The following is a 23,184-nucleotide window of genomic DNA, read 5'->3' on the forward strand; positions in this document are numbered from 1 at the left end:
TTCTACTCTGATAAAAAATCCCTGTGCTACAGTGTAGGCCACACACCCATTTGTAAAAGAAAGCCTAAAATAAACCACTAAAGCATCACACAAATTAAATAAAAACCCAATCATAGAACACAAACGTTATTAAAGAATATCACAGACAGAAATTATATATCTGGGCATATAGTAGGCTAAATGAGGTTAAATACAGAGGTTTGCATGGTGTTTATTAAATGAATGACGTTTTCAAAGCATGCCTCTTCTTATTTTTTTCTTTTGCAATGTAGTGTCACCTTTACATGTTAAGGAGTGGGGGTTGTGTGTTATTTGATTGTATGAGTGACACTGGTTGGTTTGGGTGGGATGTAGGTCAGACAGATCAGTGAATACTACGACCACAACACCAGAGGGAGTTCCACAAATCATGTTCAACCCAGATTCGGCACAAACAAGGGTCTAAACACGTTTCGCACTCAAAGAGCACCTATGGGAGGCTGCAATTCGAAACTGGCCCCCGTAAATGTCCAAACCCTCCCTCCCACCCCCTCCTAATGTAGTTTCCTCCCCCTCGTATGTACCGGTATATATTATCTGTTAGGATCTCTGTTTAACAGTACTGTATATTGGCATATCTTGTATGTCACAAATGTAACAGTACTGTATACCTGTATGTCATGTATTGTCATAAATGTCATGATATATATCTGTATGGCCCCCGTAAATGCACACTGAAATACTGACCGCTATGAAAGCCAGAGACAAAAAATGCTCTGAATTTCATAAAAGTCAGTCAAAGCTTACCAAAAGCACGAGCAGTGAACTCCAAGCCCACGTGACTGAACTCAAACTAGAAAGAAACAGACTAAGAAATGACGTAAACTCCATGATAAAAACTGCAAAAAAAAATTCATCAATGACAAAACTGAGGGAAACAAAAATAAACCATGTGAACTTTGGAAATTACTCAATAATCAACTAGGCTGCAGTAAAAAACTTAAAACCAGGTTCTCAAACATAAACATAAAGACGGACAACACGCTCATCACAGACAAACTGGATGTAGCCAATTACTTAACACTTTCTTCACAAACATAGCCACAACACTGGTAAACAAACTACCCTCCCACTCAGGGCAGTATGGGGTAGAACACATAGTAGCATACTACAAGAACCTAGGCGTCCACAAAGACGATTTCAAACTGGAAATGGTAACAACAGATGAGGTACTCAAAAAACTGAGCGCCCTCCAACCGAACAAGGCCACTGGCCATGACAACATCCCCTCCAAATTCCTCAGAGACTCAGCAGCCGCCATCACCCCAGTCATCAAACACATAATAAACCTCTCCATAAAACAGGGACACGTCCCCAAGGACTTCAAAATAGCGAGAGTAACACCCCTGCACAAAAAGGGCAGCAAATTAGACCCAGGCAACTACCGCCCTGTTTCTATCCTTACATCCATCTCGAAAGTCATGGAAAAAATAGTATACGAACAGGTCGAAAAGTACCTTACGGATAAAAATCTAATCTACGAATTCCAATCTGGCTTCAGAACATCCCACTCCACTGACACATGCCTTCTCTATTTGAACGACCACATCAAACAAGAGGTGGACGCGGGCAAATACTGCGGCATGGTCATGCTAGACCTACAAAAGGCCTTCGACACTGTCAATCACTCCATTCTGATTCACAAGCTAAAAGCAATTGGTTTTGATAGTTTATCAGTGAGCTGGATACAATCCTACCTGGAGGGGAGAGAACAGATGGTGGAGGTAAACGGTACCCTATCCCCCCCCCTCACAGTGAACTGTGGTGTTCCACAAGGAAGCATACTAGGACCACTACTGTTCCTAATTTATGCAAATGACATGTCGTCAGCTTGTGACTGCAACTTGTTCCTGTTTGCGGACGACTCAGCCCTGCTGGTCTCTGACAAGAACAAGTTACAGGTTGAAAAAACCCTCAGCTCGGAACTAGGCAAAATCTGCATATGGCTCGCCGACAACAAACTATCATTACACATGGGCAAAACAGAGTCCATTCCCTTCGGTTCAAATAACAAACTCAGCAAAACCGACGGCTTCTCAGTTACAGTGGGTGACAATATTGTCACAAGGAAAGATGAAATTACCTACCTGGGTTCCATCCTAGAGGCAAATCTTTCCTGTGACAAAATGGCATCCAATGTAATAAAAAAAGTCAATCAACGAACTCGATTCTTGTACCGGATCTCCTCCCTGGTAAACAAGAATACCCTGAAGACTCTGGCAGGAGCACTCATTCAAGGGTACTACGACTATGCTTGCACCTCATGGTACCAAAGCACCTCAAAGGCACTAAAAACCAAATTACAAACATCTCAAAACAAACTAGTCAGACTACTGCTTGACCTGACTCCTAGAACCCACCTCACCCCTGCACACTTTGCCAACCTAGGATGGCTTAGAGTAGACGACAGAGTACAGCAACTTGCAATGGGCCTGGTCTACAAGATACACTACACGACCAAGGTACCCATGTACATGTCAAAATACTTCCCAAAGGTCAGTGAATACCACGATCACAACACCAGAGGGAGCTCCACAAATCATGTAAAACCCAGATTCGGCTCAAACAAGGGACTAAACACGTTTCGCAATTATGCCACAACAATGTGGAACGCCCTACCCAAAGCTGTAAAGGAATGTGAATCACTACCCACCTTCAAAAGCACTCTCAAAGAACACCTACAGGAGACTGCAACTCGAAACTGGCCCCTGTAAATGTCCGAACACAACCCCCTCCAATGTACAGTAAATTACCAAGTATGGTCTTGTCAATAATCCAATGTACAGTGTTGTTTGTACAGTTGTACAGTGTCCCCCACCCACCCCTCCTACCCAACCCCCCCCCCCACTCCTACCCAACCCCCCCCCCCCCCCCCCCACCCAACCACCTCCAATGTACAGTCCCCACCCACCCCTCCTACCCAACCCCCCCCCCCCACTCCTACCCAACCCCCCCCCCCACTCCTACCCAACCCCCCCCCCCCCCCCCCCCCCACCCAACCACCTCCAATGTACAGTCCCCCCCCACCCCCACCTACCCAATCCAATGTACAGTTTCTACACCTAATACTTTTCTTTCTGGACTCTTTTTGTATCACAAACAGTACTGTAATTGCAAATCTGGTATGTCATAAATGTATAGATGTAGCAGTACTGTCTATCTGTATGTCATGTATGTCATATTATATGTTACGATGAATTGAAAATGGGGGACCCTGATGTAAACAAGACGAAAGTCTTTCTCTGGTCTGCATCCCCTTAACAATTGTATGTATTGAGCTGTACTGTACTGTACCCATTCTGCAATCTGTTAATAAAGTTTTCATTCATTCATTCATTCACTCCAAACCACCCCTTGCCTGTCAAAAAAAAGAAAAAAAAATTATAATAAAAATTTTTTTTTAATAAAAATTATATTCTTGCACCCCCACTTTCAACTATAACTAGGCGGCCATGTGAGCTGTACTGTACTGTACCCATTCTGCAATCTGTTAATAAACTTTTCAATCAATCAATCAATCAAAAGGATTACCAGCCCTGACTGTCACTGACTCTAACCTTAAAGGGGAACTCCACTTTTTTTGGAAATTAGCTTATTTAACATCTTCCCTGGAGTTAGACAAGAAGATGCATACCTTTTTTGTCTCTGTGCGTGCATTTTAGCTTTGGGAATAGACGCTCCGTTAGCATAGCTTAGCTTCATCACTGGAAGTGAGGCAGGACAGTAGCCTTACAAAAACAAAAAAAAAATTATAATAAAAATTTTTTTTTAATAAAAATTATATTCTTGCACCCCCACTTTCAACTATAACTAGGCGGCCATGTGAGCTGTACTGTACTGTACCCATTCTGCAATCTGTTAATAAACTTTTCAATCAATCAATCAATCAAAAGGATTACCAGCCCTGACTGTCACTGACTCTAACCTTAAAGGGGAACTCCACTTTTTTTGGAAATTAGCTTATTTAACATCTTCCCTGGAGTTAGACAAGAAGATGCATACCTTTTTTGTCTCTGTGCGTGCATTTTAGCTTTGGGAATAGACGCTCCGTTAGCATAGCTTAGCTTCATCACTGGAAGTGAGGCAGGACAGTAGCCTTACAGTGCCTTACAGTGTATTGCAAGGTCTGACATTGACCAAACTTGATATGCATGACCTTGGTGGGCTCTAGGTCAACTCCTGAAAAGGGGGTCAATGTCAGACTTTGCAATCAAAAGTTAGGGGGCTAATAACCCTTGCCATAATTTCAGTGCGCCCCCTAACTTTTGATTGCAAGGTCTGACATTGACCCCCTTTTCAGGAGTTGACCTAGAGCCCACCAAGGTCATGCATATCAAGTTTGGTCAATGTCAGACCTTGCAATACACTGTAAGGCACTGTAAGGCTACTGTCCTGCCTCACTTCCAGTGATGAAGCTAAGCTATGCTAACGGAGCGTCTATTCAAGTTCAAGTTCTTTAATAGTTGTCATACAGAAGTACAGAATACTTTCATACAAAATGCTTCTTACTGTTACGCTCCAGAGACTGTGCTAGACAAGATAGTATCAAATAACATAATAACATAATATAGCATGAATTTAGAAGAAGAATGAGGTCACAGTTGTTCGGTATAGACATATGTACAATGTTCTGAGTTACCATATAATATACAATACACAATACTATGCAGTGTACTAATGTACAGTACTATCTAGTGCAAAGCAGAAATGGGATGAGGTACAATTTTAGGTACAATTTACAGTAAGGTGTACGAGTTGTAGTGCAATCCTTCATCCATAAATATAAAGTGTGGGGAGTGGGTGCTACAGTGTGTTTGTTTAAAGTGGGTGTGTGCTATAAAGTGTGTGTAGTGGGTGCTACAGTGTGTTTGTTTAAAGTGAGTGTGTGCGTGTGGATGTGTGTGCTATGTGTGTTTGGTGGTTGTTGTTGTGTAGTGTTCATTCATTGTTCGTTTAGCAGCCTGATGGCCTGGGGATAGAAGCTACTTCTGAGTCTTTCTGTGCTCGCCTTGAGACTCCTGTGTCGCTTGCCTGACGGCAGCAGTTCAAAGAGGCAGTTGTTCGGGTGGCTCGAGTCCTTAATAATTCTCTTAGCCTTCCCCTTGCAACGCTTGTTGTAAATGTTCTGGAGAGTGGGGAGCCCCCCTCCAATTGTGCGTTCGGCTGAACGTGTCACTCTTTGTAGTCTGCTTTGGTCTTTTGCAGTGCTATTCCCAAACCAGGAGGTGATGTTGCCGGTCAAGATGCTCTCTATTGTACATGAGTAGAAGTTCTTAAGGATCTTCTGGCTGACTTGGAACTTCCTTAGGCGCCTGAGGAAGTAGAGGCGTTGTCGTGCCTTCTTCACCACACTGTTAATGTGTATGGTCCATTTCAAGTCCTCGGATATGTGGGCTCCGAGGTACTTGAAGCTGTTGACTCTCTCAACCGGTGCCCCGTCGATGCTGAGGGGGCTGTAGTCCTTGACCCCCGACCTCCTGAAGTCCACAATCATCTCCTTTGTTTTGCTGACGTTCAGGGAGAGGCTGTTTTCCTGGCACCATCCCGCCAGGACCTTGACCTCTTCCAGGTAGGCCCTCTCGTCGTTGGCAGAGATCAGGCCCACCACCACTGTGTCGTCAGCAAATTTGACGATTGTATTGCTACTCCGCTGAGCCACACAGTCGTGTGTGTACAGGGAGTAGAGGAGGGGACTCAGAACACAGCCCTGGGGGGCCCCTATGTTGAGGGTGATGGATGAGGAGGTGCAGTTGCCTGCTCTCACCACCTGGGGTCTGCCAGTCAGGAAGTCCAAGACCCACTGGCAGAGGTCATAGCCCAAGCCCAGGTCCCTGAGCTTGGCTATGAGTATGGAGGGGACTATGGTATTGAATGCCGAGCTGTAGTCGATGAATAGCATTCTCACATAGTTCCCCTGCCTCTTGTCCAGGTGTGATGCTGCTGTGTGCAGCACATGGGATATGGCGTCCTCCGTGGACCTGTTGGGGCGGTATGCAAATTGCAGGGGGTCCATGTTGATGGGGAGGGAGGAGCAGATGTAGCCCTTTACTAGCTTCTCAAAGCACTTCATGGCTATGGAGGTGAGAGCTACAGGGCGGTAGTCGTTGAGGCAAGCAGGCTTGGATTTTTTGGGTACAGGGATAATAGTGGACTTCTTCAGGCAGGTGGGGATGACAGCCTGTTCTAAGGACAGGTTAAATATGTCAGTGAATACTGGGGCCAGTTGGTCGGCACAGACTTTTAGGACGCGGCCGGGGATGCCGTCCGGACCTGCTGCCTTCCTGGTATTCACTTTTTTAAAGGTCCGCCTCACCTCATGCTCTGTTACCCTGAACACTGCGCCTCCATCAGCAGCCGACCCCCCCCCCCCCATTGCCGAGGCTTGTGAGCTGGTGTTGTTATTACCAGCATCAAACCTCGCATAGAAGGTATTGAGGTCGTTTGCTAAGGAGATGTCATTGTTCAGTTTGAGGGAGGCGCCTTTGTAGTCTGTCATCGTTTTGAGCCCCTGCCACATAGCTCTAGAGTCAGCTTGTTCAAACTGGAGTTCAATTTTATCCCTGTAGCGCCGTTTGGCCTCTGACACTGTCCTCCTTACGTTGTGTTGCGCCACCTTGTGGTCATTCATGTTGCCTGCCACTAGGCCGTCATTGTATGCTTTGGTGCGCTCTCTCAGAGCTTCACGGACGGATTTGTCTACCCAGGGTTTTTGATTTGGGTAAACTTTCATTTTGGTAGTGGGGATTGTTTCTTTCACCCTAGTACAGACATAGTCCAGCACTGTCTCCGTGTAGGCATTAATGTTATCTGTGTCGCGGAATATAATCCAGTCTGTGTTGTGGAACACTGACCGGATCGTATCCTCTGACGTCACATCCCATTTCTGCACCTCTCGCGAGACTACGGGAGTACTTTTAATTCTTTGTCTGTACTTTGGTGTAAGGAAAATGGATGCGTGATCTGACTTGCCAAAGCCACTATCAGAATGAGCCTTGTAGCCACCTTTAAATTGCGTGTAACAGTGATCTAGGATGTTACCGCCTCTGGTGTTGCAAGTCACATGCTGGTAGAAATCAGGCAATACCTTTCTCAGATTGGCGCTATTGAAATCTCCCAGTACTAAAATGGCGGCGTTAACGTTCGTCGCTTGTATATTATTTACCTCGTCGTGAAGTCTGGAGAGCGCGGCGTTGTTGTTGGCTTGCGGTGGAATATACACTCCGACCAGGACGATCGCCGTTAACTCCCTCGGGAGGAAGAAAGGACGACACTTGATGGTTATATATTCCAGTTCTGGGGAGCAGTAGTTGGATAATTCCTTCACATTCGTTGGATCACTCCAATTTTTGTTAAACATGAAGGCAATACCTCCACCACGTTGTTTACCGGACTCTGATTATTCCCAAAGCTAAAATGCACGCACAGAGACAAAAAAGGTATGCATCTTCTTGTCTAACTCCAGGGAAGATGTTAAATAAGCTAATTTCCAAAAAAAGTGGAGTTCCCCTTTAACCTCTCAGCCTGATGAGGGCCTAAACCTAACCAGTGTGTTGCGTTGCTGATATCAAAACTGGTTGCACGCACGCTAACGCGTGCTCCCGTTACCTAACCCTTAAGAGAAACTTCCGCTCTCTGTGGCTGCCACGGCGTCTACTAGTGTGGGGCTCGCTCCGCGGTTGCAGCTGGAGGCTATTGGATTCTGCCGAGTTCTGAGCTCAGGGTTTTTTCAACCTGTAATTTGTTCTTGTCAGAGACCAGCAGGGCTGAGTCGTCAGCGAACAGGAACAAGTTGCAGTCACAAGCTGATGACTGCTATCAATGTTATTACGTCCTTGAATAGTTTTTTACAAACATTGCCGATGTAAACAAACCTTTTACAGTCAGTAAATACAACATAGAACATTTTGAAATGCACATTTAACATTAGAATACCTGTGGTCTCTAGTCAAGTGTAGTCATTGTATCAAGATCATTGTTTTTGTGGTGGGGCTACCTACCCATTTATTTACATTTGGACCACGGATTGGGTCTTTAAAATTCCTGAGAACTTTTGTCTTGACTTGAGACGGGGCGTCCACCAGGTGATGGGGGTTAAAAATGCAAACGTACAGCGTCAACGGTTTCTCTGCTGGATGCACCACATCTTATCCAACAGCAGATGGCAGTTATTTAGCCGCTTAAGTAGGAAATTCCCCTCCTCGGCGTTAGAGGGCGCCAGTTTCATTAATCATCTGACTAAATATTTGTGTTGACAGTGGTGTGTGGTTGAAAGGTCACTGCGTGTGCATCAGGCGAAGATGACAACATTACGAGCGTTTACTTGCGATGATTTGTTTAAATTCAACAACATGTGAGTCCTTGTCTAAATTACCTTTAGGTACAATCTGTTGTCATTTAAGCGTGCTTCTATATAACGACACTCTGGACGGGTTTTAGCTGCAGCCAGAGCTAATAGCTCTGTCTGCAGCGGTTGTGTCATCTAACATTAACCAGCTAACTGGCTAGCCAGTGGGCACACATGGGTTTTGTGAAGAATTCAATTGTGTGCAGGCCACGGCTAACATCTCCCCCTCTCTCTCCCAACAGCAACCTGGATCCCCTGACAGAAACTGTATCCTTCCTTGCCAATCCATATATAACGTTAGCTAACTATACATAGCCAATCTATCTCTCTAATCTCTATCCATCTGCCTAGACATGGAATCATGTCAATTTTGTAAATCTTGTGAAACATTTCCTTAACCCATAGGTTACAGTATGGAATACCATTTTACTTACAGTATCTAGCCCACTGGCCTGAGTACTTCATAGTAGCTGAGGCTCCTGGTGGTGAATTGATGGGTTACAGTAAGTATCTGTCCATTTGCGACACTGGAGGATTGTAGGCAATAATGTCACTAAAAAGTCACACTGATCTTTGTTTTTACGTGGCGTTTTCTGTAAATTGTCCCAAGTTCTAGTCTGTCTGTTATTTTGACAGCACTGTTTCATTACCTGTATTTACATGTAACATGCGATGTCATATGTTATGAATTGAAAATGGGGGACCCTGATGTAAACTAGACGAAATTCTTTCTCTGGTCTGCATCCCCTTAACAATTGTATGTATTGAGCTGAACTGTACTGTACCCATTCTGCAATCTGTTAATAAAGTTTTCAATCAATTTCTTCTTTAGTCATGGGAAAGGCAGAGGGGTCTGTGGCAAGAGAAGAGTGGCATGGGCACGTCACAGCTCTCTCAGTGGCCCCGGAGTTCAGACGGCTCGGCCTGGCAGCGAAGCTCATGGAGATGTTGGAGGAGATCTCAGAAAGGTGTGTAAAACGAATTCAGTCATCATATGATGTTCTCAAATCAATGAGTGTTTAAAATATCAATCAAAACAATCGTGATTATGATTTTGGCCATAATTGAGCAGCCCTAGTGTTGTCAACACTTTGATCATGATATGGTGGGTTAGTTACATCTGGGACATAATCTCCTCCTCACTCCCCATGCTAGTTAGTGTGGTCTTGAGATATTCATAAAACATCCACATTAGTGCAATACAAAACATACATCTTACAGCACAATAGGGGTAGGGGATCAAGATTCTATCTTATATAATAAATGTAAAATCTAGTCAACAAGCTTGGCAACACGGCTAATAGCAATCTAGAATCTAATCATCAATTGCTAATATTTATAAAGATCCCCAAACCTACAGCACAAACACTGCATTACACAGCAGAGAAAAAGCATCCTGTACCTAATCATAATTTGACATTTAATTGTGTTTTTCTATTGTTTAATTTGTCATTTAGGAAAGGCGGGTTCTTCGTCGATCTCTTTGTACGCGTCTCCAACCAAGTGGCGGTGAACATGTACAAACAGTTGGGCTACAGCGTCTACAGGACTGTGATAGAGTACTACTCCGCTAGCAACGGAGAACCTGACGAGGACGCCTATGGTAAGCTGGGCTCCACTTGATCCTCCAATCACAGCTGTTGCTTCCCTCTGACAAATACGTTTGTCTGAGGGAAGCAACAGTTGTCATTGGAGGATCAGGGTTTGGTCAATTGTCAACATAAGTGCCATTTTTTTTTATGATTGGCTGCATTGACTTTGATTCACTATTAAATCTTTTCTTTTCAGATATGAGGAAGGCTTTGTCCAGAGACACGGAGAAGAAATCCATCATTCCTCTGCCACACCCAGTCAGACCAGAGGACATAGAATAACACTAGCTTGTGGCTCTCTGATTCTTTCAAACAAAATGTGAAATATGTAATTACCGTACAAAGGTTTCTTTTTTTAAGGATAGTATATTGTACATATCACAAAGGATCTAATAGACTAGATGTAACCTTTACAAAAAGGAGGATCTTACTTCAATGCCAACTTGTCAGAGAGCCACTCTTTTGCTGTATTTTTTATAATGTGAATTTATTCAGTACAAATACACAAGGCAATCATTTATTGTATATTTCAATTCAACAAATCACGATACACACAATAATATCTGTTCAAGTGATGTATTTACAATGGCATACGAAGACATGGAATAAAGACTGCCCATGAACAAAATATCGTTTCTTGTAAAAAAAAAAAAAAAAAAAAGTAATAAGTGTAATCCATGAAGCCCACCCAGTTGTCCCTGTTCCCAAGACATGAAGCAGAGTTCATCTTTCTCCTAGTCACTACTCTTTATGAAGCGTAGTTAATCTTTCTCCTCATCACTATTTATGAAGCAGAGTTCATCTTTCTCCTCGTCACTACTCTTTATGAAGCAGAGTTCATCTTTCTCCTCAGCACTACTCTTTATGAAGCAGAGTTAATCTCTCCTCATCACTACTCTTTATGAAGCAGTTAATATTTCTCATCACTACTCTTTATGAAGCGTAGTTAATCGCTCTCATCACTAGCGTAGTTAATCTTTCTCATCACTATTTATGAAACAGTTAATTGTTCTCATCACTACTCTTTATGAAGCGTAGTTAATATTTCTCCTCATCACTACTCTTTATGAAGCGTAGTTAATCGTTCTCATCACTACTCTTTATGAAGCGTAGTTAATCTTTCTCATGGTCACCATTCTTCACAAAGCGGTCTTTCTCACGGTCACCACTCCTCACAAAGCGGTCTTTCTCCTCACGGTCACCACTCCTCACAAAGCGGTCTTTCTCCTCACGGTCACCACTCCTCACAAAGCGGTCTCTCTCCTCACGGTCACCACTCCTCACAAAGCGGTCTCTCTCCTCACGGGCACCACTCCTCACAAAGCGGTCTCTCTCCTCACGGTCACCACTCCTCACAAAGCGGTCTCTCTCATCACGGTCACCACTCCTCACAAAGCGGTCTTTCTCATCACGGTCACCACTCCTCACAAATCGGTCTCTCTCACGGTCACTACTCTTCACGATGCGGTCTTTCTCCTCATGGTCACTACTCTTCACGATGCAGCCTTTCTCACGGTCACTACTCTTCACAATGCAGTCTTTCTCATGGTCACTACTTTTCACGATGCGGTCTTTCTCGCGGCCACTACTCTTCTTGGGCGGTTTCTTAGCAGTATCGTCCTCACTGTCGCTCCCGCTGCTGTCAGTACTGGTGCTGCTGCTACCGCTGCTACTACTGCTGCTACTGCTGGCATCATCCTTGTCATCATCCTTCTTATCATCCTTCTTATCATCATCCTTATCATCCTTCTTATCATCCTTCTTATCATCCTTGTCATCATCCTTCTTATCATCCTTATCATCCTTCTTATCATCCTTGTCATCATCCTTATCATCCTTGTCATTATCCTTGTCATCGTGATTGTTCTTCGGTGGCTCTTCAGGAACAGGGTCACTTCCTGTGGGTTTCTCGGAAGGTGACGCTGATGTCACTGTGTCCTCCTCCTCCATGACCGTTTCTTTGTCTTTAACCACCTCCTCCTCCTCCTCCCCCCCCTCCTCTTCCTCCTCTTCCTCCTCCTCCACTTGCTGTTTCCTCTTCCACATCTTGGCCATGGCGAGCAGCTTGAGGTTGGGCTGGTTGGCTGCATCCTCTGGGAAGATGTAATCGTAGTACTCCTCCCATCCGGCGTCGGACTGAAAAAAAATTGGCCATTAGTGTGAGATTGACACATATTTTGAGATTAAATCCAGCTCACCGCGGATAAGATTATGAATGTGGCCACAGAGACTCTGCCACAGGAAGGTGATGTGACCATCTATACGTGGCTACATCTGCACCGTTAGAGCCCCACATCATCCAATCCCAGCGCTTACCCCGTCCTCAGCGGTGAGCTTCCTCCTCTTCTTCACCTTCTCAGGCTGGAGATCCCTCACCCGCTCCCTGCAGCTCTCCGAGCCGAAGTCCCTCTCAAAGTCCCTCCACGACTCCAGCAGCATCAGGCGCTCCTCCTTCTCCTCGCAGCTGAGCAGACTCTTGTTGGCCTCCTCGTAGATCTGCCTGCTCCTCTGCATCCGGTCGGGGGTGTCGATGGACAGCTCAAACTGACCGTAGCTGATCCATACCTGCGGGAGGCCAAGAGGGACGGACACGACGTGGTGGTCAGCTAGTGTTTAGTGGATCGCCATGAAACCACTGTGAAACAAATCCATTTGCCCCTTTCGTTCTCACCTTGACGTGCTGAGTGCGTTGCAGCAGCCTTTTGTAAAGGTCTCTGGTGTGGTCATATTCCTCCTGTTCAATTTCAAAGTCGATGTAGGACTTCCACAGCACCTGAGAGGGTAACACTGAGCAATTAAGTCTGTGACCTCTAAGGAAGCCTTTGTCAACACATTGACAAGTATGTTATCCATGACATGTGTGTTGTGTGTATGTTTTTAAACCGTTGTATAATGTGTACTGATAATCGTGCCTTAACCCTTTCACTGCTGCACTACCAAACGGTTAAAGGAAAACTCCAACATTTTGGGAAATTAGCTTATTTAACATCTTCCCTGGAGTTAGACAAGAAGATGCATACCTTTTTTGTCTCTGTGCATGCATTAGGCTTAGGGAACAGTCGCTCCGTTAGCATAGCTTAGCTTCATCACTGGAAGTGAGTAGGGGCCGGAGCCTGGCGTTCCCACACAGTGTATAGTTTGATTGATTGATTGAAAAGTGTATTAACAGATTGCAGAATACACTCCAAATACAACTCCAAAACGTTCATGTAAACATGTTGTGACCTGTGTATTCACCACGTGGAGAAATAAAAAATAATTGAATTAGACAATTACGTTTTATAAGCAAATATACTTGCCCAACCACTACTGTATGAGCGCAGCCAGTGATTTCAACGTGACGGCGTGTTTGTTTACATTCTCATTCATTCAAAAGATCCGAACCGATTGAAGTTTATAGATACCTAAGTTAGTTTAGGTTCGTGTTAATGTTAGATAATGTACAAAATAAACATTTTCCGCTGCTATAGACGTCGCTCTTTTATTTTGAAACCCCCCAGAAAGGAAGTCATTGCTCTCGTTATCTGCTTGAGTGTCCGGTTGCTGGTTAGCTCCGAGCGTTAGTAGTATATTATCAATACCAGCCATTGGATTACTGTTTTCTAAATTGGGGAGGCTTTTAATCGTCAAGGTAAGAGGATTTCAAGTCATGGTATCTATAAACTTCAATCGGTTCGGATCTTTTGAATGAATGAGAATGTAAACAAACACGCCGTCACGTTGAAATCACTGGCTGCGCTCATACAGTAGTGGTTGGGCAAGTATATTTGCTTATAAAACGTAATTGTCTAATTCAATTTTTTATTTCTCCACGTGGTGAATACACAGGTCACAACATGTTTACATGAACGTTTTGGAGTTGTATTTGGAGTGTATTCTGCAATCTGTTAATAAACTTTTCAATCAATCAATCAAACTATACACTGTTGGAACGCCAGGCTCCGGCCCCTACTCACTTCCAGTGATGAAGCTAAGCTATGCTAACGGAGCGACTGTTCCCTAAGCCTAATGCATGCACAGAGACAAAAAAGGTATGCATCTTCTTGTCTAACTCCAGGGAAGATGTTAAATAAGCTAATTTCCCAAAATGTTGGAGTTTTCCTTTAACCCTTTCACTGCGACAATACACAGAAGGTTAACCATTTCACTGCCACACAACAGCAGGTTAAACTTAACCATTGGTAGTGTGATAGTAAAGGGTTAACCTTCTGTAGTGTGGCAGTGAAAGGGTTAAGATGAGTAATGCAATAATACTCCAACTTTGGTTCGACTAGTAAATCTGTTGGTTCTGAACAAATGCCAGTGTTACCTCCGGCATGTCGAGGCGTGGCTGTCCGATGGCAAGCTCAAAGATGGCGCGAGCTCTTTCTGTGTCTCCGAGGATGGTCTCCAGCTCTGCGAATTTGATCCACGTGGTGCAATTCTCTGGGCCAAACTGCAGGTACTTCTCGTACAGTTTCCTGCATCTGTCGAATTCACGCAATTGCAGCTCGAGCTCAATGTAGCCCTTGAACAGCTTGTTCTTGGGACTTTTACCTATGGCGGTGCCCTGCAGAGCACAAGGTTCACAATGAGGAGAACATATCTTAGGAAAAGCAAAAGATAGTGGGACTAGGGCTGCTGCAATAATCAAATCATCAAGTGATTACAATTATATGAGCCAACCATCTTAACCTCTTCCATATCAACTCAAATGAAAGCAAATAATGTTCGGCCAAATTACCTGGTCAAAATGTATATCCTGTCAGTAGCACCATTTAATAGTGGTCGACCGATATGGGGTTTTCAATGGCTGATACTGATATTTAGAGAGCAGGGCGGCCGATATATAACAAGTTAGCTTGTTGTATTGAAGCTACTATTTCTCATTAAACACTGTGCCAAGTTAGCTTGGTGTATTGAAGCTACTATCTTTCATTAAACACTGTGCCAAGTTAGCTTGGTGTATTGAAGCTACTATCTCATTAAACACTGTGCCAATTTAGCTTGGTGTATTGAAGCTACTATCTCTCATTAAACACTGTGCCAAGTTAGCTTGGTATTGAAGCTACTATCTCATTAAACACTGTGCCAATTTATCTTGGTGTATTGAAGCTGCTATTTCTCATTAAACACTGTGCCAAGTTAGCTTGGTGTATTGAAGCTACTATCTCATTAAACACTGTGCCAAGTTAGCTTGGTGTGTTGAAGCTACTATCTCACACTGTGCCAAGTTAGCTTGGTGTGTTGAAGCTACTATCTCTCATTAAACACTGTGCCAAGTTAGCTTGGTGTGTTGAAGCTACTATCTCACACTGTGCCAAGTTAGCTTGGTGTATTGAAGCTACTATCTCTCATTAAACACTGTGCCAAGTTAGCTTGGTGTATTGAAGCTACTATCTCTCATTAAACACTGTGCCAAGTTAGCTTGGTGTGTTGAAGCTACTATCTCTCATTAAACACTGTGCCAAGTTAGCTTGGTGTGTTGAAGCTACTATCTCACACTGTGCCAAGTTAGCTTGGTGTGTTGAAGCTACCATCTCTCATTAAACACTGTGCCAAGTTAGCTTGGTGTATTGAAGCTACTATCTCTCATTAAACACTGTGCCAAGTTAGCTTGGTGTGTTGAAGCTACTATCTCTCATTAAACACTGTGCCAAGTTAGCTTGGTGTATTGAAGCTACTATCTCTCATTAAACACTGTGCCAAGTTAGCTTGGTGTATTGAAGCTAGTGATGTGACGTTTGAAGCGAGGCATCGATGCTTGTGTCGAGTAATCCAGGCACATTTAAGTGGAGCGTGTATCGAGGCGTGTATCAGGTGACGTATGTAATGACGTCCGAAGCCTCGCTCCGCGGCCACTGATTCAGGAAATGGCTTCGGGGTTGGTGCGCAACACAATGGACATTTCCTATCCCTTCACATTTGTGTCGACATAGGAATTCATTACGAGTTTCTTTGCGTTGGAGAATCCCGTGGAGTACTGGGAAAGACAAATAAATGTGTATCCTAATAATCCTAACGTATATCAGGGGCGGAGCTTCCTACAGGCGATATAGGCGGTTGCCTAGAGCGCACAAAATAAAAAGAAATTTTTTTTGCTCTGCGCAGTTTTGGCGCCCCCCTCTATATAGGCAACCATTATTTTTACATACAAAAAATTCTAACATAAGGGGAAATGAGCCAAAAATCTAAAACGGTCGGTCGGTCTGAGCCTCAGCTTTAGGTGTTCAGTCAGAACATGCTAGAGCGCTGTGCATTGATGGGTATCGGTCAAGTGTTTATAGAATTGAGCGTTGAGGAAAGAAAGACTAACTTTAGAGAACTATGAAGAGGCAAAAGCCATCCGGCCATCCAGTATAAAAAGAGAAGAAAAGAAGAAGATGAGAAACGTGCCAAGGTGAAAGGTATGCAATTTTGTACAACTTCCAAGACCTGCCACACCAAGAGCTGATGAAGCAAGCAGAGGCACTTGTACACACCTTAAACCATGGAGGGCAATCTGATTTGGATGGGAAGGAGTTGGCTCAGGAGTTGGAAAATTTGATGTGATTGATGACTTTGCAGCGACGAAGGCCAGAAGGATTGCACTGTAAATGGAAACCAGTAGGAGCTACAGGCTAACCTTGAAGTGTGATGATAGGGAGTGGAATGTAAATCATTCTTTAGACAAAGTGAATTTGTAATTTTTATTTATGCGTTTGTTTATTTAGCATATTATATTTTGATAATATATGTGTAACATTTTACAATACATTTTTTTTAAATTTCTCTTTCTCCGATTTTCTGTTTTTCTCCCCATCCAATTTAGTGGCCGTGCCAATTCACCCCTCCCCTACCTGGCTGCTGTATGCATGTTCTCCTACGAGTCGGTACAAGGGCGTCCCGAAGCAGACCGCACGCTCCCTCCGATGCGTGCAGCGACTGCCAGTGACGTCTTTTCACTTGGCAGCGAGGACTCTCATTGGTGAAGTGTAACGCGTGGGAGGGCACGCTATCTCCACCAACTCCTGCCCTCGCTGAGCAAGCGCCGAGACCTGAGCTGCTGTCCACAACGCCAGATTCCCACCCACCAGCTTCCCACCCACCAGCTTCCCACCCCCTAATACTGCCAATTGTATTAGTATGAACGACCAGCCAAGCTGGTAGCAACGGCGAGAGCTGGGCTCGAACCCAGCATCTCCTGCGTTGGTGACGAGTGCAATCTCCGCTACGCCACCTGACCGCCTACATCATTTTCTTTTAAAGCAAATTTGCACGTTATTTTATTGTTTTGTTATTATTGTTATTAGTGTGTGTTAGCTAAGTTTATTTGTTTTAATTCTTTAGTGTGCACTTTACATTTATTCTTAGCTCTTGTTCTTGCTTGTAAAAAATAAAGGTGCAGTACTTTACTGTATAACTGTTAACCCTTTCACTACCACACGATGTAGGGTTAACCCTTTACTATCACACAACTGACGGTCGTGAAATGGTTAACCTTCTGTGTATTGTCGCAGTGAAAAGGGTTAACCGGTTGGTAGCGTGGCGATGTTTTGATTTTTTTAAGGGGGGGGGGGCGCAGTGGTGAACCTCGCCTAGGGCGCCAAATGTGCTAGGTCCACCCCTGTATGTAACAGATGGCACTGTCAGTCACAATGGACTTCAAGCGTTGTGAAGGGACTGGCGAGTAGCGGTACTGCGAGTTAAACTCACTCCACTTAAAAAGACACACGTACACGTCATTAAGTGTGAATTCACCGCTTGGTATAGCGGTCTGTGCTGTCGCCTGTGTCGCGGCAGACCCGGGTTCTAAACTCCCTCGGGGCATCGAAGTTAAACACAACGCAAAAAGGTGACCATATCAGCTCCGTTACATATAAACTTGCTGTAATGTCTAACTTGCTGTGCCTAATCTGATCACATCTGTATGATCCAAATGCAGGATGGCATGTCGATTTTGAGTTGCTTTTTCTGAATAAAAATGAATGAAGTTTGCACTTTCTCCTCTGTCCCTGCTATCATGCCGTCAGAAAAACACACTATATTAAATAAAATGTTGTAGTAACACAAGCACTTTCTCCTCTGTCCCTGCCATCATTGTTAGAAAAACAGACACAATATTATTTGTTTATTGGCATCATCATCACATCAACACATCAAAGCTTCAGACACCAAAGCCATGGTATTATTATAATCACGCTGCCTGTTCTACATTTATTGTCCACTTGATGGCACAGTAGAGCAAATGAAACACCATGAAGCTTCAAAACATGTGTGGCACAATTGGATGGAAAGCCTCAATGCTTCATGAAGCTTCATCTCGCCATCACTAATTGAAGCTACTATCAATCATTAAACACTGTGCCAAGTTAGCTTGGTGTATTGAAGCTACTATCTCTCTCATTAAACACTGTGCCAAGTTAGCTTGGTGTATTGAAGCTACTATCTCTCTCATTAAACACTGTGCCAAGTTAGCTTGGTGTATTGAAGCACAGACAAAGAATAGGCTCAGGAATTGGTCAATGTCGATTATCTGCAGATTATCTAAAATAGCAAATGCCGGCCGATTAATCGGTATATCACTACCAACTTAGCCATTACTTGGATTCAGATCAAGCTGCCTAATATATATATATAATAATAATTTGCCTAAATCTCTGTGCAACCGAGGTTATGGAGGGGTTCGATGTGGTTTCAGACAACTTGGAAGTTTACCTGCGCTTATTTCCTTTGCTCTGACACAATGTAGCACAGTGTAAAATATCTTACCAGGCCTCTTCTTGCTCCCTGGAGGTTTTTCTGTCGGATCTCAAACTGGGCATAGAGGAGCCACATCTTGGCAAATGTGAACTGAGGGGAATGATGAAGAACATTCAGTAATGACTTCAAAGTGACAAATCCTGAATTTTGCTTTGAGGAAAAGGGGTCCCTTTGCTCATAAGTACCTTTTTGTGAGGGATGAGGGCGAGGCACGCCCGATACACCTGCCTCGTTTTCTCAGGATCCTGGCCATGACGAGAGAGTCCAATGTCATGTATGTTGCACATACTTACTATAAATCTTAACATTTTATGTCCAAAACGGAGTAGAACCTACCTCGACTTCGAGCTCTTCGTACAGCGCATAGTTTATCCACAGATAGATGTAGCGCCTCCAGTGCCTCTTCTCCTGTATGGGCGGCATGTTAGCGATGGCTCTCTCGTACACCTCTCTCACCGTGTCTGGGTCGGCGTCGCTCTCCACAAGGCGTAGGTAATCAAACCAGGCGTCATAGTTGTGTGGACTCGCCTGGTCGAGGAGGAGAGAAAGGTTCAAGGTCCGTAATGTTAACAGATATAGAGTGGCCGTGCACGGAATGTTTGTGTAAGTTATCCTTCTTCCAGTATGGCTGCCTGTAACCTTGGTAACCACTTTCAAAAGAAAAGGACTAATTTCTGTTCAGTGGTACAGTAGGTAAAACAGTGGAAAAGCATATTTCTGTTCTACTGTGACTTGTTAAGATCCAGTCATATGTTTTTGTTTTATATATTTCTCATATCAACACACAATCGTTGTTTTGCACATACCAACCGTTGTCTAAAGTTTAAACAATGGTTGCTATGTTACAGGCAGCAATGTTGGAAGACAAACATTCCCTGCAAGGCCTCTATTCTTCCAATGATAATGAGGAACCGGTTCAGTGTATTATTTACCCATCTCAAGCCCAGCCCTCTTTTCATCAATCATCCAATCATAACTGTTGCTTTGCTCTGACAAATAGTTTGTCCGAGGGAAGCAACAGTTGCGACTGGAGGATTGAGAAAAGAGGGTGGGGCTTAAGACAGGTAATTTACCTTGACTTCCTCTTCGTACTGAAATCGTCTCTTGCTGACGATGACGTCCTCTATCCCTCTCCTGTCTCCGAACCTCTTCTCGAACACGGTGTAGTTCTTGAATAGCTCCTGCGCCTGCTGCTTGGGGATCCTGTCCAGAGCGTATTTGTAGATGACTCGGACACGCTCAAACTAAAAAAAAGAGAAATATTTTGTAGACGGAACATTCAGTCGACAGATTCTGGTTACCCCGATCGGGAAAGAAACAATGCTCACAATGTTCAATGTGTTGCAAACCTCTTTCTGCTTTTCCTCGAACCTGGCGAAGGACACAAAGAGGCTCTCGTCCACATATTCCTCACCGAAGAACTCCACCGCCCTTTCAAAGACCTTTCTGCCGTGTGCAACGTAACCGTGTTTCTCTTCGAAACGAGCGTACTTGATCCAGTTCTTCACATCGGGATGGACAAGCACGAGTGCAACGGAGTTAAGGAGTTTAGAAACACCAAATGCAGATTGTACACATTACATTAGACATACTGCCATGAAATGTATGACCTCTTTCAAAATCAACATGCAATTAATTCTGAATATTCCGGATAAGAATTTCTTTGGCTGTATAAAAACGTACAATTCCTTACAGGCGCTACATCCTATCTTTATTTAACAGGGGTCTAACAATTTCCAGATTCTAAACTAATTTAGATTTTGAGGTCACTATTCGATTTGATTTTCAAGTCTTTTTCAGTGATTCTTCTCTGCTTTCTGTCTGTCCCTTTCTCTTCCACTGTTACCACAATTCTGGCTCTGGCTCCGTTCTGGAGTCTGAGAACCTTGGTGCTTTCTGGCCAACCAGCCCACGTTCACCAGTTTAAGCAGAACCGAAGTCATTAACGGAGGGCGTTGCCCAATGCACAAGGCGTATCGGTAGTCCTACAGTTTTTTGAGTTTATGAATTATTTGGTCTGACATTCTAGTGAACCCAGTCTTGGCCATCTCATAAAGGTGGGACTGCTACCAGTGCACCTTGAAGGGTTGAACAGGTGAAACTGACCACATGTTCAACATAGTAAATGTTACAGCCCCAAGCAATCTGAAGTATCAGATCAATATGGTCCATACGCAGCATGGACACGATACCAGGGCCAGTGTTCACTCTAAGGTGCCGTGGGTCAAGTAAAAGATGGCTCAGACTCTGAGCTAATTTTTCTACACCGGTATCTCAATGTGGAACAGCCTTCCTCTTAGGATAAAACTGTCAGGTTCTAGAGGAATATTTAAAGGTCAGGTTCGCTCATATCTCTGGGATAAAGTGGCCGGATAGCTGTCAGGTCATACTTGTATTGTTGTTTTAATGATGGTATAATGAAATGTGCTATTTTATGGTATTTGGTCAGGATGATATTGACTTGTTTTTAGATATGTAGAATGTGGATTTGTTGTATTGGACTTTTGCTTTATGTGTTGTTTTATATGTTATTTGTATACGTCCTTTGGTCAGAACATCAGGGACCATGCTGGAAATAAGTGTTGTCACTTTTGCATGTCATCCCTTGGATTTGTTGCGTCTTTGGATCCATAAATAAAATCAATCAATCAATCAATCTCTTCAGCATACAGCTTGCTCTTTCTAGTACTACTGTGTAGCTTTTCCTAGAACTCTGTTGATGCGCAAAAAAATATATATATATTTTGTTTCCTCGGCAGACCACTGCAAATAAATGTTTCCCCCATTAACTTGGACATTGTCGTCAGTCGCTGCCAAACGTTTTTTTGGTTCCAGCTGAGAACCAACTTTTCAGGTTTTGAACAAAGTTATTTTCGTCCTGAACGTGCCGGCCGGTTCAAAATTAGGTTCGAGAACCAGAACCGGCATAGAGCCCTGCCAGTGTTAACGGCCTATGTGCGAGTGTGTGAGAGAAGGTCTCGATAAAGTTTTACATTTCAACACACTGCATTGACTATACATTTTCCCGAATGTTCGATTCTGTGTAAACACCAACAAAAGGATATATCGCTCATAAATAGTGCGGCCCTTGTCAACTTCCTTGTAGCGCAGCTCAAAGTTGATGTAAGAATGCCAGGCCTGCTCCTCTGGTTCCCATTCCATCCATCGCTCAAACACCTGCCTGCAGCCAGCAACGTTCCCCAGCATCTCCTCCATATAACTGTACTTGTACCTATGGGAGGAAAACATTTTTAACTCAAAGCAGTGATGCAATTGCCAGTGGTAAAGGTGTTGTGACAGTCATGTAACCATGGTCATTTCAGATCAAAAGTCTGACATTAGGGGCCAAGTGAAAATCAAACCAATCCACTTTCCCAGTACCTTTGCCAAAGGTTCACATCTTCCTAGATTAACTCTTCAAGGAGGACGTCACCCCATTAGCATTGCTACTAATAAGAATGTAATCCATACCAGAACTGGTTGACGCGTGGCAGAATGGTGATGGCTCTGTCCCAGATGTTGCGGGCATGGTTCACCTGGCGATTTTTCATCTCCATCTCGGCATACTTCAACCACAGAGCAATGTTGCGGTGATCTACATCCAGTGCACGCTCGTAAATTGAGCGAGCCCTTGAACATGAGAAGGCAATGTTAGAAGATTCAGTACAATAAACATCTTGTTTTTCAATCTTACTTTTTAACAGAAGGTACAAAATGTTAGAACTGTTGTTGTGAAAATGACGACTAAAGCCCTTTGATGTATATCCCCCTGGCCTGGACATCAACAAAATCAAGCCATTTCAGATATCCAATCTACTTCCTTTGAAATATTGCATAATATATACGGGTTACCCTGATTGGAACATTAGTCAGTCTATCAGTCATATCAGAAATATATCAGCTGGCTAGCCCACAAACAAGTAATGAAACTAGTTTGCTAGAAAAACATCCACAGCAACTGTGACAATGTATGCATCATCTGCTAGCATAGTTAGCCGATGTTAATCTCCCATAGCAATCAATCGCAATGGGCTCATGAATTTGTTTACATTTGAAAGCTTCATGTATTATGAAACTAACTTGACATCTCCTTTGAATGAACAGAAGGTCACACCGCCTCAACATACTCAGAGTTAGCTGTGCTCAGAGAGGGTGCACTAAAACAGTTATAACAAATCAAATCATACATCTGAAGCTGAAAAGATAATATTCATGACATTTCCACAATAAGCCATTTATGACTGAATTAAAATATCTGGATATTTAACACCCAAGTTCTCTCACAGGTCCAAGAGTAGCAATTGTTACAAAATCAAAAGCATGCGTCAGGTAAACAAGCCTTACCTCTGGACTTCCTTCAAGCTTTCTTCCCATTGTGCGTACTTTATCCAATTGCTGATGACAGTGCGGTTTTTTCTTATGTTATCCTCAAATCCCTGCAAAGGGATTAAACAGTTTGATGTCACAGAATACAAAATCTCCAAATTT

General features: G+C 43.6%; 2 protein-coding genes across 2 annotated transcripts; one reads left to right on the plus strand and one right to left on the minus strand.

The window, feature by feature from the left end:
* The first annotated feature begins 8,294 nt into the window (after positions 1-8,294).
* On the plus strand, positions 8,295-10,580 carry naa20 (N-alpha-acetyltransferase 20, NatB catalytic subunit). The gene is made up of 6 exons (XM_084315216.1): positions 8,295-8,389; positions 8,626-8,650; positions 8,796-8,886; positions 9,216-9,351; positions 9,841-9,986; positions 10,172-10,580. Exons 1-6 carry the CDS (start codon positions 8,337-8,339, stop codon positions 10,255-10,257), a joined length of 537 nt encoding a protein of 178 aa, XP_084171342.1. The 5' UTR covers positions 8,295-8,336; the 3' UTR covers positions 10,258-10,580.
* A 201-nt stretch (positions 10,581-10,781) lies between these two features.
* On the minus strand, positions 10,782-23,128 carry crnkl1 (crooked neck pre-mRNA splicing factor 1). The gene is made up of 12 exons (XM_084315217.1): positions 23,041-23,128; positions 22,168-22,326; positions 21,752-21,928; positions 20,046-20,214; positions 19,770-19,940; positions 19,033-19,224; positions 18,882-18,941; positions 18,706-18,786; positions 14,285-14,524; positions 12,647-12,748; positions 12,292-12,540; positions 10,782-12,111 (listed from the first exon to the last, which is right to left on the minus strand). Exons 2-12 carry the CDS (start codon positions 22,251-22,253, stop codon positions 11,089-11,091), a joined length of 2,550 nt encoding a protein of 849 aa, XP_084171343.1. The 5' UTR covers positions 22,254-22,326; positions 23,041-23,128; the 3' UTR covers positions 10,782-11,088.
* Between the last annotated feature and the right edge of the window lie 56 nt (positions 23,129-23,184).

Source organism: Notolepis coatsorum (assembly GCF_963971535.1).
Source record: "Notolepis coatsorum genome assembly, chromosome: 5".
Taxonomy (NCBI): Eukaryota; Metazoa; Chordata; class Actinopteri; order Aulopiformes; family Paralepididae; genus Notolepis; species Notolepis coatsorum.